The sequence below is a fragment of the Camponotus floridanus genome, unplaced genomic scaffold (assembly GCF_003227725.1).
Source record: "Camponotus floridanus strain SB8 unplaced genomic scaffold, Cflo_v7.5 scaffold40, whole genome shotgun sequence".
Lineage (NCBI taxonomy): Eukaryota > Metazoa > Arthropoda > Insecta > Hymenoptera > Formicidae > Camponotus > Camponotus floridanus.
In genome coordinates, this window is record NW_020229548.1 from 859,088 (window position 1) to 877,768 (window position 18,681).

At 36.4% G+C, this 18,681-nt stretch overlaps 1 protein-coding gene across 2 annotated transcripts in view; it reads right to left on the reverse strand.

The window, feature by feature from the left end:
* The window catches only part of LOC105254105, a 279,413-nt gene that overhangs the window by 113,993 nt on the left and 146,739 nt on the right, over positions 1–18,681 (reverse strand). For both annotated transcript variants that reach the window (XM_020028387.2, XM_020028388.2), the window contains one exon: positions 16,346–16,506. In XM_020028387.2, coding sequence (XP_019883946.2) covers positions 16,346–16,433 — 88 coding nt within the window. In that variant the 5' untranslated portion in view covers positions 16,434–16,506. The remainder of the gene's footprint in view (positions 1–16,345; positions 16,507–18,681) is intronic.

The window sequence follows — 18,681 nt, forward strand, 5'->3', positions numbered from 1 at the left end:
CCGACGAAATTACACCACGTAACGCTTCTCCAAATAAACCCAACCTGCGCTTAAACCGTCGCTCCCTCTCCCTCTCCCCCCCTCCCTCCCACCCTTTTACCCCGCTCGCACGCATACACAGGATAACGAACGGGCGTTATACGTAAGTGCACTCGAGCGCAGACACCCCTTCCCCCTTACCCCTGCTATCCACGCGCGGCAGGAAATATTTTTCATTAATCTGATTATTTATCGCCCGTCGAGTTCCCGGGAGCATTTCCCGGGGCGGCCCCGGTATCCCGTTACTCCTCCCGATGTCTCCCTTTTACACGTTGTAATCCGCGCCGAGCGGCTCGTTCCACTCGTGGTTTAGGCGGTAAACGGAGAAATGTTGGAAAAGGAAACGACGAAGGGTAGAAGACGGGTGGGACGAGGAGGAGGCGGAAAGGGGGAGAAGGAGACGGAAGGATAAAAGAGAGACGGAGCGACGGTGTCGGGGGTGGCGTCTAAGGGATCTAAGGGAGAGCGACGATGGCGAAATGCCCGTATTAAAGCGCGCGTGCGCGCGCGCAATAATAAATTTCGACGAAAGGAGATGCGAACGGTGAAATATAGTCGCGAAATGCGTAAATCATGGGACGATAATGCCGGATGTCAACCCCCGCGCGTCGCCGGTGCGTTTACGAGCCGGGCACTTAAGCGACGAAGGCGACGCGGCCGCACGGTAAGCGAGGGGTTGGAATTCGAATTGCGTAAGGTAAGGGGATGAAATTTCGACGCGCCTTGTTACGCTCGGTTCAATTTGTCGCGGCTTAACGGAGGAATCGGCTTCTATTCCGGCCCGCAAAATCTCGGGCTATTCCCTCCGCGAATACATATTTTTTTACGGAAATATATAAGCAAAAAGATCCTTTCGCACAGATATTCCTTTTTCTTTAAGTAAAAATATAAATGTATATATATATATATATATATATATATATATATATATATCTCTCTCTTTTTAATGTTATAATTGATAATTACTTAAGTATCTTTTTCACACTGAGAAAAATCATTTGATTGTATTAACAAGACGTATATGATTGAAAGCATTTTGATTAAATCAAACAAGAATTTCTAGTTATCATGATAAGACTCGATTTTTTATAACTAGAACGTTTCATAGATTTTACTATAAGGATTTGGTTAGTATTTTTTAATTGGATCTATAAAATTTCTTGTTACATTAATTCTCTGCTTGCTTCTTAACTTAACTCGTATTCAATATTTGCCATGAAATGTATATTAAATGTATATAAAGAACTAGTATTAACATTAAATCCACAGTATATTTTTTTTCTTACGAGCAGTAGTGCCACAAAGAGAACGCTAGCTCTCTGATTGTGTGTGTTTGAGTTCCTCTTCTTGCATCACTGTTTAATTTCTAACAAACTGAACTTAAAATAATTTATTTAATCTTGATTGAATTTATGCAATAATCGTGTTGAAATTGAAAATATTAAGCAGATTTTTGAGATTAGATGGAAAAATTTTAGACGAATTGGTGCTAGCGAATTTAGTATTATTAATCAGAAAATTTGGTAAATTTAACAAGAAGAAATTAATCAGATTCATCTGGTAATTCCTACAAGAATTCTGGTTCGTCCATTTTCCAACAGACATACTGGTTGAATCTACCAGAATTCTAATTAATGCAACCAGATTTTTTTCTTAGTGCAACAATTGAGTAATATGATTGCGAGCAATATTTAAAAGTTTTAAAATTTATTATATTTTATATAGTGTACGCATAATTATCGTATAAATTGTACTTTATTTTTTTGTCGTTGATAACCGATAACGTAAATCATGATATTGATGGTTGAAAAATTGTCATGATGTATTATATGGTATATTACAACAAAAAGAAAAAAAATAAAAAAGTCCTCTTTTGGCACTTGTGTCACGATATCGGGATGTCAAATGTTTGCGTAAGGGAAAGTCAGTGAGGAAGATAAGAATTCCTGAGAAAGAAAAAAGGAGCTCGATCAAGAATTCAAAAAAGCGCCATCAGAGATGTAGTCACCCTTTTTTCAATCTTCGTTTTGTTTCTTCCATTTCCTGATCGTTGGTTCCGATTCCAGAAACCCACTTGTACGCTTGTTTAATTCGCTAGACTTTTTTAATTTCGTCACAAGTTGTATCTCTTTTTTTTTATTTTTGTACTCCTTTGTTGTTTCTGTCTTCATCAAGATTAACGGATTTTAATTATTTTCTTGTTATCTTATGCAATGAGATTACAAAATGACGAAATGATGAAGGGAAAATGATGAGAATTGATCGTAAATTGATCAAAAAATTTTGTTTCATATCGAATAAACAAAATAAATTACATATTAAATTTGAGATTAATTAAAGCGCTATTATTTGCAATTACAAAAAAATAGTATAATTGATACTTAATTTTACATTAAAAATGTGCATTTTACTCGATTGTAATTAACTAAGACAACAAGAGATCTTCACTAGCAATGAAATTAATTCTTCTTTTAACTTTATTCATGCATAACAATGCGAAAAGAAAACAAAACACGCGGATGAGACTTCTTTCTTGAATTACAAATGTAATTCATTTACAAATGTAAATCTACACGACTGTCGCGAGGATTAACGAGAGCTCGCTCAAGACTGCGCACGGACCTTCGATGCTTATTCCTTTACCATTGTTCTTCTTACGACAGACTCGAGAGTAAAGAACGAACCGAGGCAACGTTTCCACTTGTAACACATGGTCTATTAAGACTAATAATAGTCGTCCGTAGACGCGCGCCTCTGTTCCACGGTTAAGTATGTCTTTGCTCGTCACGGTTCCGTCTGAAAAAGACCACCGTGAAATACAAGAGGCGGACTTGGCGCCGGAGATGTCCGTTATCTCCCCACGTGACAAAGAGAAATATATTATCTTGATTAAACACATGTTACGGAGAATAAATTGGATTACATCGTCGTGATAAATCGAACTATATGTCGGGAAGTAATTATATCATATGTTTCTACTCTCTCTTACGACATATGCACGTAGATCTATCTACATATATAAGTGCAATGGAAAATTGATGAGCGTGGAAATTATGATGCGAGCGAAATTGAGTTTGTCTGCCTCCTTCGATTGATTTTTTTTTCCATCAAATATACAATTCAAGTCTTGATATTCGATATCGATTTCGCTTTTATTTAAGACAGTAAAAACTATTGACATAAGTGATTGTTACTAGATTACGTGATTTGCATATCGATAATAATGTAATAAAAAGATTAAAATAATAATAATGTAATAAGTACGTATTATTGCTTCAATATGTGAGAATTAAAAACGAATGTCGTCGCAACTAAGAAAAACGCACATGTCGCAGCCGTAGCATTTGTATCTAGAAGTGTAAAAGCACAACTAACAAGACTGTCTTAAATACGAGCCATAGATAGGCACAAAAAGAAAAGTCCGGAATCTAAAACGAGCTCCGACTCTCGACGATGCGGCATCGTATTGTTGCTGGCCGGGAATATAATTGGAGAACACATCCCACATGAATATACATATATCGATACGCACATTTAACTTTGCATTTACAGGAAGAAAAAAAATATTAGCGCAACTAAAAGAAGATTCTGATATACTTTAAAACATAAAATTTAATATTTTTGAAAAAACTTATATACATATAATAAATTGTTATTTAAATTAATATATATATATATTTTAAATATTTATTTAATTATTTATTTTAAATTAATTAATTATATATATATATATATATATATATATATATATATCTATATATATATATATTTAAAAATTTTTTTATATATTCGGCATCAATGATAAATTATTAATTTATTATTAATTTCTCTTGCGCAAAGAAATTTTTTAAATATTTTTTTATTTCGTTGGAACCTTCACATATGTGTATATGTATACATTTATAGGAGAGATGGATAAATGTAAACCCTATTCTCGCGGTGCCTGTAATATCAGATTAATCCGAGTGCGATATAACGTGTTTGATAGCGAAAACATCAGGCGCCTGTTTCCCAAGTGACGAGATAGGCAGAGCAAGACGAGGAAAGAGCGAAAAGAGAAGAGAGCAGACGCAAAAAGAAAGCAGGTGAATACACGTCTGGGAATCTAAAACAGACCGCGATGTGTCAGAGAACGCGGCAACGTCGTTATTGTTACCGGCTTCCAAAATTACCGAGTGTCCGGATAAAATGCAATGACACAACAGTGACAACTGAGAACCTAAAAGGAGAGGACGCGAGGCGCGCCGGCGATTCGTAAATTTAGCACTGAGTATATAACGTCTACTCGCGGCTGAGAAAACAAATCTAATCGCGAGTCTGTGCGTCTGTTCTCTTCGAGTGTTCGAGGCTCTGCCTCGTAAAACGAAAGCTGTTAGAAATCTTGTCGATTTTTCTTTCTTGATGCTAAATATCGTAGTTAGCTACTCCTAGAAAGAAGATTTTAATTGCTCTCTCATATTTGATTATTATACACAAGAAACCGCGTGATCGAGGGGAACTTTTCAAGATGCATAAAGTATCTTCGAGAGATGCCACGTGTATATTCGCTTTTATACCGTTGTCTCTATTTTTAAACGAATTTCTTGTTCTCGTGGATGATGAATGACAACCGACTTTTCGTTGAAAAAATCTTGACGCGCAGCAAGAAAATTAAAGTTGAAAAAAAGTCCCCTTGTTTCATCGCGCTTAAGTTACCCTTCTTTCCCGGGTGCTTTCTCTTTTAGTTGTTTTTTTTTTCCTTCATCCGCGTCTCTTCTCCCTGTTGTCATTTATTGGCCAAGAAATTACTTTCCATCCAGCCATCGGCCTTCGAAGAAACAGCCAACTAACAAGCCCCGCCGATCGATAGATCCAGATAATCATTTTAATGCCTTATCCATGGTAATAGACCGATAACATTGTAATGGAACGATAATCACGAAATAAAAAGATATACTGCACATTATTGTATTATAGGAGAAAATTTTCAATAAAATATACAACGCTATTGAGTGCTTCGATGTTTATATTAAATATTATGTCAACGATTCGATGCAAAGGCATTTTGATAAAACAAATAATTTAATTCAATATTTATCAAAAATATTTAATTCAATATTTAATTCAATATTTTATCAAAAATTTGAACATCTTCAATCTAAAATAATTTTAGAATTATTAAATTAATTATATGATAAGATATTGCTATTTTCCTCTAGAAAGGAAGATTAATTTATCATCAGTGTGAGAGTTTGAAAACAAATTGTGTTTCTGATGCATTATATTTCAGCTAATTCGTTAGTGAAATGAGCTTTCCCTTGATTACCGATATTATATAACATCAATTACGTCATTCGCGGGCTGTATTCTGTGCAATATGTCATTCGCAGGCATATTAATGTGTATGATAGGGTTTATTCAATTTCTCGTTAGGAACGTACACTCTAATCAAATCGATGACAATCTTGTTCGACGGTTAAATGATAAACCTTATCGATAGAACAATGTTATTTAATGCATTAGCTTAGTCTTTTTAGTGCAAAAGAATAACTATTATCTTCTTGTCGCGCAATATTATACCGATAATTGATATACACCAGTAAAAAAATAAATTGTGATATGCAACGTTATTTATTTAACAGTTTTATCGCGAATTTTGTTGGAGAAATCTGAAACAATTTCATACAGCACATGCAATGTGTGTTTCAATCCTTCTAATATAATGGGTGTAAACTCACAGAATTATTCACAATTCATATCTCTAATGAAAATATTTAATGCGTCGAATTGAATGCTATTTCATATTTTTTTCATCTTTCTTTCTTTCTCTCTCTCTCTCTCTCTAATATTGATGTAGACACAATTTATCTTTTTACGACCATATGATTTCTTGATATATATTTTAATAAAATATCAAATCCATTTCTCTTAATTATTATTAATTAAGAGAAATTATATATTATATATTATATATTAATTATTATTAATTACGAGAAATTATATTTAATTATTATTATTAATTAAGAATTCATCAAGGATGTATTGCATGTACAATCCTAGCAAAAGGTAGCTGAAAATCAATATTGATGAATATCCACTTTTGGTGTATTTTGAGTATGAGAAATTGTGTGGAATTACAATTGTGTGTATTACAATTTGATCTTAGCTACAGTGTAGAGATGTATCTTTTAATATTTATTGCGTTTTTACTGAAATATTCCGAATTTTGTTAAGCGAAATGATTAACTTTTAGCAGAGAATTTCGCCTTGTGACAGATACATGGCTAACATCATTGAATTATATTTAATATCTTTTTAACCAGTTAGTACTTGTATAATATTATTTGACCAAATATTTCCTCTGTATCTAAACTTTTGCAGCAAATTCTAAACAAATTCTGAATATTATTTCCATGTGTTTTTGTCATTTGAATCGACGTGCTTATACGTTTCTCATAAAAACACATGTTAATTGCAAATTAAAATCCTTATAACTTGTGAACGCCTTAGTGAATCGATTTAAAAATTGTACTGAAGATTCTAAACATATGTAAGGACATTCTATACAATTTTCATTAAATTCTTAACATCTTGAAAATAGTTACAAAACATCCTTAATTAATTCTATTCTCGATTGAGAAGAGAACGATTATCAAAATACGCACCGTGCGAGAAACGAATTAAGATTCGCGCAGAGAAGCGGCACCTTAAATATATAGTTTCGCACGTCGTTTCCGTCGGTGACGTAGCCAGGAAACAAAGCCGATCGGAATTCATTATTCGATTAAACATGGAGACAAGGCTCGGGGATCGGATCCATAAACGATCGCCCGGAGTAATGCCGGCCATTGGACACGGATCCCGGATCGACCTAATAAACCGGAAACCTAATGCGGTTCAACCTAATAAACCGGAATTACCGGTATTAGGTGTCGGATCGAGCGGTGTATCGCGCACCCGGCTTCTCGGCAATAATGCGAATTTGAATTGATCCTGGTCGCCGATGTGCGTGCGTTGCAGCGTGTTGCGTTCCCCGTAGCGTGCACGCCAACGGGAAGATCGATGCGAATTCATCGCGTTACGAAGAGCCGCGGGGATGCCGAACGCGTGAGTACAGATATTATACAGCTTAAAACAATTAGAAAAGCGATAGCGCCGGATATGCGACAATTGGAGAGTTTATCTCATTATTCAATCCGCATTTTCAATCAACATATTTCTGCAAACGCGATATTTATGTAAATGCTCCTAATCGTTTCGTTGGCATTTCGTTTCGTGTCGCTAAAATAAATGTTCGTCTACGTGTAATTATTATAATATAAATTTTTTTAAATAAAAATTTATATTGCTCGTGAGATGATAATTAACTATTTCACTCATTTGATATTTTTCTACAAACGCACGCACTCTTTCAAAAATAATTAACAAAATTAATTAATAAAAAATAAGTATCTTCTAAAAATTTTTAATTTTGGGAAAATAATTTTTAATTGCGAGTAATCTTGTAACAGATATTTTCATACATTTGCTATAAATTAGTTTTTTTTTTTTTCCAAGCGAATCAAATCCAAAAAAAATTCGCGCGAAATAAAATCACTCGATCGCCAGCGGATCGTTCGAAACTTATGCCTTTGTAATTTGCGATCGAGCTTGAAAAACAAACATATTTTAACGAAAAGGGATCATGGATTCGATGCGAAACGGCGATTTTCCTCGCGGGCGCAAAATAGCGAAGCGACGCAACGCGATGCGGCGCGTGCGACTCGATGGCGAAATAATCGAAAACCGCCTGTCGCATCGTCGGACAAAAGAGATATTTCCCCGTCCGACAAATTCTCTCGCTAAATGGGCGCACGTTTGAAAAAAAAAAAATAGCACCAGGGAGGCTGCGACTGCGGGAAAGAGGAAACGCGAGAGTGAAAGAGAGGAAAAAGGACAAGGAGCGCGAAAATAAAAAGCATAGCTCGACCTAGCCCACGAAAGCATACGCGAATAGCTGGGCAAATTAAAAACTCGTTCCGGGACTCCGAACCGCACGATAAATACAATAATAATTAGCGAGAGTCTGCGAGACGAATTTGCTGCCATTAATGCAGGAGGTAATTATCGGAAATTTTTGATTTTGCGACTAATAAGCTTAGATTTTTCATATTCTGTATCCTCGCGTAATTAATGCTCCTTATTTATAGAACGCTTTCTCTCTCCTCAATGATATTTTCCTTATTTGTGTTTATTGCTTATCAAATTTTCTATTAATGATATGAAAATAAATTATAAATATCAATATCTATATCCTAATATTAAGTAAGTAATTAAGAATCTAATACAGTGTCATTTTACTAAATAACGAACGACGAAACTAGCTTTCGATAAAATAAAAACTCGTAAATCGGACAGATGGTTTGATTTGTCTTGTATTTTTGAATCGAACACTCTTCGCCGCAATATTATTTTCTTTTTGTAGAGAAATAGAGAGAGAAAAAAGGAAAAGAAAATGATTGCTGGCATATCTCCAAAGAAAATAACTCAAAAATTCTATCATTTGATTTTGCGCATCTCGTAGTTCGTTAGCTTCTTCTTTACGAAAACAGAATCGTTCGAACAAAAATGAGATATTCTCTAGACATTTTATATATTCGCACAGGTTCTTTCCAATTTGAAATTATTTAGCAAATCTCTTAAGTCTTTTCTTTGTAATAGATTCTTTTCTTATTTTCCTTTTTAGCGATTTTCCAGTTTTTCATTTCTTTGATATATTTTCGATTTTTATAAAGATTTGATATATTTTCGATTTTTTATAAAGATTTTATTTTTTATTTTATCTCAAAACTTTTGCTCAATGATGCAAAGGCAAGAGAGATTTAATTCCAGAATTTTAATTCCATATTTTTGAAATATAAGCGCTTCAATTATAATAATAAGAAATAGAATTTTGTAATTATCGAATTTTTCAGGTATTTTGAAAACAACTTTTATTTTAAAGCTTTTATTTTTAACTATGATCTCCGTGTTTTGTTTTCCAGGAGGAAAAACACTCTGTCGCTTTTTAAAATTGTCGCTATTTGTCCCTCGCGAATTTCGGAAGCATGATAAAGCTTGTGAGTCCACGATTCTTGAAACAAAGCATTTTCTAGTCAGTGTAAAGGGGAAAATTATTAGCCGACACGGGAAAAAAAATAACGTACATAAAGAATGATCGAGTTACGTGATGCAAAGAAATAATCTATGAATTTTGTGCTGCACACTACGTAAAACAAGTGGACAGTATTTATCACGATATGCAATCTCTCGTCGAAATCGACGAGTATAATGGCATTTTATTGCTGTAACAAAAAAATATAATAATTTCATATCTCGCTGAATAGTAACGCGTTTTACGATTGTACATTTTGATTCAATATTGTGAATTTAATCGCAAACGTAACGTAGACTTACATATCTTCCTGAATTTTAACTTCCTAAAATAAAGTATGATCTTAACTCTAAAGGAAATTATTCTCTATTAATCAAGAAAACATTTAACTTTTATTAATTATTACCTTATAGGAAATTTATTTCAGAAATAAATGAGAAAGGATTTTAACAAAAAAATGTAAAAAATAATATAACTTGCCCTCTATTTAAAAGAAAAAGAGCACGACGTGATACAATACATCCAATACTAAAATTTGCAGTATTTACTGTTCGGCTTAGAAGAAGCTCTCGAGACAGCTCACGCTGTTGGCTTATTCGTATAGTTCTTAGCAAGTACGTACCCAGCGGAGCGTTTCACTCCGGAAGTAAAAAAAAGTTTTCAACGAGCAAATACGGAAAGCAGGATCGCGGCAATGCCTAGTCGAGACCGCGTCATTCGAGAGAAAGAGAGAAAAACGGGAGAAAGCCGGGAAGTGGGCAACCGTTCCCGAATTCCTGCGAGAGGATGCAAACGCTCGCCGAAAGTGAACCAACCCCCTCGCGATGTTACGCGTAGTTGTGCAGCTACGTTTGTGTATGTGTAATACACGCGTGTGTGTATTTTCTATCCGCACAAGCGCACGTGTTCCTGTATACGGTAGTTTGTCACAGTCAAGTGCTCGCTAAGTATGCGAGACCATTTGTCTCCGATCTTCTATTCTAGCACAGGCGTCATTCTACGCTCGCCGCAAACAGAATTAAATGTTTCTGGTTCGTGCGCCCCCATTCCTCCTATCTGTCCCATTCTTTATCTTACATTGGGCCGAAGGGGCGTAAAAGAAACACAAAAATGTATCCGGGCTCACGGACAGCTGGTTATACGACAGCGGCGGATATAAGTGAATGATGACGAGTCTGCCGCCTATGTTAAATTTTATCTGAAATATGTATGCCCTGAGCTCCTGTTTGCCGCTCTTATCAATTTTATTATCCCGTCTTCCCACGATAATCGTAAATTCTTGCGTAACGCACGAATTCTCTCGTAATTATCATCGCTTAACAAATTAAACATTGAAGATTGGAGATTGCGCTCTTTTTTTAATATCTAAAGTTACGAATTTTCTACAGAATGCATCAAATTTTGTATATAAGTATTGTATGTAAAATAGAATTAGAAAAACAAAATAAATGAAAATTTTTAAAATCAATTGAAATAACAAGTACTTGCATTGAATTCAGATAAATTCTTATTTATATATATTTTATTTCTATATTTTATTTTATTTATATATATTTTATTTCCGCATATTATTTTATTTATATATATTTTATTTCCATATATTATTTTATTTATATACATTTTATTTCTAAATATTTGAAATGTAAAAAGCATTGAAGATTGGAGATTGCGCTCAAGGTTCAATCATCAAAAAAATAAGTTACATATGGAATCTATTGAAAAAATTATTTTTTTTATATTTATCTTCCAGTAAAAAATGAAAGGAAAAATGTAATTAAATATTGCAATTATTAACATACAAGTACTAGTTATATATAATATTATATATGTTATTAATCTCTTTCTCTTTCTCTCTCTCTCTTTCGTTGTACATAATCATAAATTTATAGAAATAATCTGTAACTTGTGTAATTATAAATTTAAACGTCAATAACGCAGTTTCTATATATAATTACAAATTAATATATTAATAATTTATAATTATTCCGTGATTAATATTATGTTTCTATTAGAAGCGCATGACGCATAACGTCTATTTTAACGTTATCGTGATTAGTACAGACCACAATAATGTAAAGCATAATGCAAACGTTAATTTGATTGGAATTACCATAATATCGAATTTTCTGTAATCATGAAATGCCATGATGTATGCCACAAAATTGAATCATTGATAAGTACGTATTTATTATATCATGCGCTGGACAGTTTTGGATGCTCATGAGCAAGATTGATAAGTACGTATTTATTATATCATGCGCTCATGAAAAGTTGAGCGCGTGAACTTTGTTTCGTTCGAATAATCTTTTCGGAAGAACAATCCCAGGACGTTCCCCTTAACTTGGACAGTTTTGGATGCTCATGAGCAAAATGCAGTGTCATATCCTTTGCAATTTTTGATGGGGCAAGTTTCTATCGAGGATAAATAAAGAAGCGCTTGTCACGAAGACAGGCATTTATCTCGCGAGGAGATCGGAGAGGGTGATCGCGTAGGCGTCGCGTGAGAAAAGCAAACAGCATCCGCGGGAATAAAAAATGCATCAGTCGGGAGGGCAAGAAGCGACAGTAGGGGAGAAGAGTGGGCGGAAATATAATACATTTTCCTTCTTGTCTTTCCTATTCTGAAATTTTGCAGCATCCATTTCTTATCGTCTTCCCGCGGTTACATGGAACTCCCCTCGCGCTCCTGGGACTTTGCTCGCCGGCGAATTTTATCTGACAACTACTTTGGCGAATGGCAGAAGAGAGGGAAAGTCAGAAACGCGGAAAACTGCCAGATAGGGGGAGATAGGGGGGGAGGGAGGGGAGAATGGTCGCGAGAAGAAGAAGAAGAAGATGAAGAAGCGGAAGTAGAAAAAGTTGCAAAAAAAGAAGAGAAGCCGGTGAAGTTCGAAATGTGACGCGAAACGTGCGACAAGCCGCATTCGCCCGACTCCGAAGGGTTGGGCGACTCTCCTGCCTCTCGTTCTCCCTTCTTTCACCTTCGTCCTTTGTTGCACTTGAGGTGCAAGAGCTGCTCTAGCAAGCACGATCTCGTTAACGGGATATGCATCGTACGCCGTTCGTCGCGTCATACAACATCCCACCTTCTGGTTCCTAGCAAGATCAAAGCGAGGTCTGTCGCGACTAACAAACAGAGCCTTTCGCGCAGAAGGAGCAGGAGGGATGTTAACCTCGTGGTATTCGCTTAATTGTATACTCGTACCTCCATATGATGCCGAGAGCCCGCGCGTTGCCCCTGGCGCAAGCCGTTTTATCACAAAATCGTATTCCGCGACCGCCGAAACTGCGTACGTAATCCGTGACGACCATTTGCGCTCGCGATAATTATTAATCCCGTCGCAATTATAATTTGCTTTGATCTCTCCCTCTATTCTTAAAAACCTCGAAACTGCCTTTTACTAGACCAAATATTTTAATTTTCACTTTTTCAGATTATCATAGGATATAAAAAGCATTTAGTAGCAAAAAAAACATAATGTAAAAATGAAAATTCTGACATTTTATTTAATATCTAAAGTTACGAATTTTCTACAGAATGTATCAAATTTTGTATATAAGTATTGTATGTAAAATGGAATTAGAAAAACAAAATAAATGAAAATTTTTAAAATCAATTGAAATAACAAGTACTTGCATTGAATTCAGATAAATTCTTATTTCTATATATTTTATTTCTATATATTATTTTATTTATATATATTTTATTTCCACATATTACTTTATTTATATATATTTTATTTCCATATATTATTTTATTTATATACATTTTATTTCTGAATATTTGAAATGTAAATATAATAACTCGTAATACATATATAATACATATACATATACTAAGGTAAATATTTTGATTTCGTCAAGAGGAGTTGTGCAATCTTTTTCGTGAATCTCTCAAACAACATGAATTTTTCGAGTGTCCAACTAATTTCATCGACGGATATTCACATAAGCTATAAAACCTTCTTTCGCGAGGCAGTTTTTATGACGCTCGAAAGTAAACGCCCTGAAAGATGCGTGCGCGCGCGTTTGCTTAAATTCGCTAATATTAAGATAAGGCAGCGGCGTCAGGCGACGGAGAAAAAAGCGAAAGGCAAATAGCGAGGGAAGGGGGAAGGAAGCGATAGGGAAAATGTAATAAAAGGATAGGAGGCTCCGCGAAAGCACGAGGCGAGATATCTAGGACAAGTAGTGTTTATACGCTGTAAATTCGTCGCTCGAGATTGTCGACGTCGACATCGTCGTCGTCGTCGTCGTCGCCGTCGCCATCGCCTCGTCTCGCTAAGTTGAACGGAAACACGCTCGAACACACGTTCGTGCGACACACACGGTAGAGAGTACGAGTATTTACGAGTGCTTCGCCTCGTCGCCGGCCAGGAATCGCATACACGCGAGGCATCGCGTTAAAATTCGATCAGATAATCTTGTTTGCGCCACGATTACGGCGACCAAATTCCTTTCCCGACCGCGCGGCATTTTCTCTCAGGACGACGACCACGAATTCGCCGCCGGATGTCAGCGTCCGATTCGAGGGCGCATAAATTTCCAGCTAATCAACGTCCGCCCGAGAAGCGTTCGGCGAGGGCGAGGGTGGCTTTTTGCCCCTTCGCTCGCGAGAGAGCGGCCGCACACTAGAGCTCCGACCTAAATGCGGAACCGGGTCGGATTCAAGTTGGACTCCATTCCGGAAAATCGCGTGTTTGCATTCGCGAATGTGGAACAAGGATGTGCGCGCGTAACCGCTTCACTGATCATTGTGGGACATGTCATCGCGGCGAAACGACCAGACGGTGACAAGGACCGAGACGAAGTTGATAAAGTTCAACCGTGCTCCTGTCGGTATTATATATATATATATGTATGTATATATATATATATATATATATATATATATATATACAGAGTGTCCCAAAACTCATAATCAATCTTTCAAAGACTCTTGGGATCATTTGGAGACGATTTTTCCTCAGCGAAAATGTCGATGAAGGCCATCATTTTTTCCCAATTTTTGTCATCATATGTCTTTGCAATTAAGCCTTAAATTAAAACTCAACTAAAGTAAACTCTATTTAAAATTAATCGAAGAATGTGGTTTTGTTATTATTTTATTTCTACGAAGCTTACGAGAAAACCCTTTTTTCCAATCACTTATAATTCGAAAATTATTAGTGCCTCGACATTTTCGTTGAGGAAAAATCGTCTTCAGATGATCCCAGGAATCTGTCTTTGAAAGATTGATTATGAGTTTTGGGACACCCTGTATATATATATATATATATTTCCAAGACGTTTCGAAAATCTGCTCATGTCTGCAGTGCAGACGGATCTGTCTACAGCAATCGACATTTCCTTCTATTTCTTCAATATTGAAAATCTATTTTAGCTGATATGTTCGAATATTTACTCGAATTTCGTTTTACGATATATGTATATATGAAGCCGTATATATGAAGTCGGATGTATTTATTTTCCTTATATATAGACTAATTTTCCTCTATGTATAATCTTGTAGCGTTTTTTCTATAGCGAATTTAACTGCAATGTATAATAAAAATCCAATATAAAATCTATTTTTATGCGACAGCGGATTTGCGAGAGATATACTCGTCTAGACGAAATTTTCTTCTGTCTGGCAATTATTCGATTGACAATCACTAAATGTGTGTAACCCATCACGTAATTGAACTTCCTGTGATGTGTGATTTTCCTTTACAATTCTCCTCTCTCCTACTTTAATACGATTTACATTTTTTTTACTTTGAAATCATTATATTTTGAATATTAAAGTGCTGTGTCGTAATTGAAAGAATGGGAAGTGTCATTTATAAGTGCTTCGTATAAGACACTGCGAATGGATTAATTATAAGCAATGAAATAATCGCACTCTCCGAGATTATTTCTCATGCGAGAGTCTGCATCCTGGGAAAGATCGGAAACCACTGATCTAACATCGTATCAATCGAATGCATTGTGCGGAGGACGACGAAGGATTTACCGTCATTGGCGAATCGCGAGGATCGTAGAACAATTTGTCCAGAGCTCGCTCGTATCTCCTAGTACTCCAAGTTTCTCTCGAATGCAACGGACCTTCGCGCATAATAGTTTTCCAGGAACGTATACACCGGAAGTTCGCCATTCGTGAGACTACTCAGAGCTCCTCTTTCTCCATCTATGTCCTCTTCCTCTCTCTCTCTCTTTCGTTCCTCTAACAACTATTTGCTTTTCAGGTGACCTTAATCTAGGAAATGGTCACTAAGAGGTATTCTCTCTACAAATGCAACCAGAGAAGAGACGGCTAAAACGAAAGCGAGCAACAGAAAGGTAAAGAGAGAAAGAGAGAGAAGAAGGGTGGATAAGAGAAATGGATGATACTAGCTGGAGATACCGAGATGTAGAAATATTTTTGCTTACATATCGTTGTCCTTTCGATACGCGTATCCTTTTATCTGTACCTATTCGGAACTGAGTAATTGCAAACACGATTATCGAAATAAGTCCTTACGTACGTACAAAGTCACGAATAGCTAAAAGATTGGAGATGAATCTCTCTTTCCGCTTTTAAATACGTGGCTCGTGAAATATTCGCTGCAATTCATTATCTCGTATCACGCGTGTGCACTCTCATTTTACCAGAAGACCTTGCGTATTTATGGAAGAATATAGAAGCTGATTCGCGCATGCACAAAAAGATATTTTTTTCTCCAAACAGACGCTCGTTTTTTTATGCATTTCTGCTCGGATAATTGATTAACTCATCTTATTAAAACATTTCTGTATCGAAAATATGCAACGCGAATTCCCCAGCCTTATTGACAAGGAAACGTGCGTGAAATAAACGAACGAATAACGCGCGATAACGTATTTTCACGCTTGTCGGCGAATGTGCAAATAGCGTGAAATTGACAGGCGGATGCTGCGCAGAGACGGAAATACGCGCTATCTCAAAACTTGAGGATACAACAGGAACATCTAGCGACGAATTTCGCGACGAGAAGGGGAGAGAAAGTATAAGACCGCGACTATTCTCGTGGAAATTCGTCGTAGCCACGAAAAGGCGGAATTCGTAACGACTATCGTCACCGCCGTCTCATCGTCGTCGTCGCCGTCGCCGTCTTCGTCGTCGTCTTCGTCCATGTCATCGTCATTGTCTCCCCGCAGGGCACAAAACGTCGTTCAAGAACGGAGGTTTCTTACCTCCTTGCCGGGAGCTGAAGGCGCCGGTGCTTCCTGCGATGATTAGAAGCAGCAGCCGGCTTAATAAGACTCTCGAGGAAAGCGGCATCTTTCCTATACTCCTCTACCGGCGCTTGCGCGACACGGGCTCTTCTTAGCCGGCTTCCCTCATCACAGCCTCCCTATAAGAATAAAAGATAAGACATGAGACTCAGCCTCGTCAACGAAAATGAAATCTCGCGAGGAGTCTCGTAAGACCCATGGCAATCGTTGAATCACAGCGGATACATATTTGCCGGCTGATTTGAGGACACTTCTGACATTTATTGCATTATAATAAAGCTGTGGAAACTGAAAAGACCAATAATGTCACACTGAGAAAAATCGTTTGATTGTACCAACAAGACGTATATGATTGAAGGCATTTTGGTTCAATCAAACAAGAATTTCAAGTTATCGTGATATAAATATAAGACTCGATTTTTTATAACTAGAACGTTTCATAGATTTTACTATAAGGATTTGGTTAGTATTTTCTGGTTGGATCTATAAAATTTCTTGTTATATTAATTTCTTTGCTTGCTTCTTAACTTAACTCGTATTCAATATTTGCCATGGAATATAAAGAACTAGTATTAACATTAAATCCAAAGTAAATTTTTTTTTACGAGCAGTAGTGCCAGAAAGAGGATGCTAGCTCTCTGATTGTGTGTGTTTGAGCTGCATTCTCTTCTTACATCACTGTTTATCAGTTTAATTTCTAACAAACTAAATTTAAATTAATTTACTCAATAATCTGGATTGAATTTATTCAATAATATTGTTGGAATTCAGAATATTAAACAAACTTTTGAGATTAGATGGAAAAAATTTTAGACGATTTAGTGCTGATGAGTTTAATATTATTATCCAGAAAATTTGATAAATTTGACAGGAAGAAATTAATCAGATTCATTTGGTAATTCCTATAAGAATTCTGGTTTGTCTATTTTCCAACAGATATACTGCTTGAATTTACCAGAATTCTAATTAATTCAACCAGATTTTTTTCTCAGTGTGCCATGAAATATATATAAAGAACTAGTATTAACATTAAATTCAAAGTAAATTTTTTTTTACGAGCAGTAGTGCCAGAAAGAGGATGCTAGCTCTCTGATTGTGTGTGTTTGAGCTGCATTCTCTTCTTACATCACTGTTTATCAGTTTAATTTCTAACAAACTAAATTTAAATTAATTTACTCAATAATCTGGATTGAATTTATTCAATAATATTGTTGGAATTCAGAATATTAAACAAACTTTTGAGATTAGATGGAAAAAATTTTAGACGATTTAGTGCTGATGAGTTTAATATTATTATCCAGAAAATTTGATAAATTTGACAGGAAAAAATTAATCAGATTCATTTGGTAATTCCTACAAAAATTCTGGTTCGTCCATTTTCCAACAGACATACTGGTTGAATTTACCAGAATTCTAATTAATGCAACCAGATTTTTTCTCAGTGCAGTAGCAATTTAACATTAATAATAAAATAAATAAATAAATTGTATGATTTTTATATCGGTACAGAATGATTAATAAGTGATATATCCCTCTGAAATATCAGACAATCCATCTTTTTTCGTTACGGACATTACGGTCACATTTCGGGTAGAAGTCAACCGATGTCACGCTCGCACAATTGAAGAGCGGAACGATTACTCGTTTTCTCATTCGAGATGACCAGCGACCTGTGTCTGACGTTGAATAGTACGACGACAGAATATCGGGTTATCTTTCTCGCCATGTTTTCTCTCAGTTTACTTATTCTCGCCTATTCTTACGTCACGCAAGCACACAGCGGAAGAGAGAATACGAGAACAAAGTAGATTCAGAAGGCGAGACAGGACGCCCGGAGGGACGGGGAGGGAAAAGGCAGGGAATCCCCCCTTTGGATGGCCCCCGGGGCGCGTTGGGTTTCCATTATGCTAAACCGCAAATGGAGTCCTGCGATCGAGTGTCTCTTCGCGGCCGACCCCCGAAGGCGCACACAATGGCGCCCGTGGCAAGGCTCCTAAGGTGTAATGTTACGTAGAAATTAAATTCGCCCATATTCTCTTCCGCTGGTGCACGCGATACGTCTTTTCGCTCGCGGACAACTCCGTCGACGACGACGACGTCGACGACGACGACGACGACGCTTCGTGTATTCTCTCCCCCGCGTCACCTCGAATTCGTCAGCGTCGCCTCGCGACGAAAAGCATCAGCCGGCGCGACACTCGAGCTTTTTACGCGAAAACGCATTTGCGACGATGATTTCTATGGTTTTCCCATGAAAAATGGCTCTCACGTCGAATCGCACCCGAGGATATTAA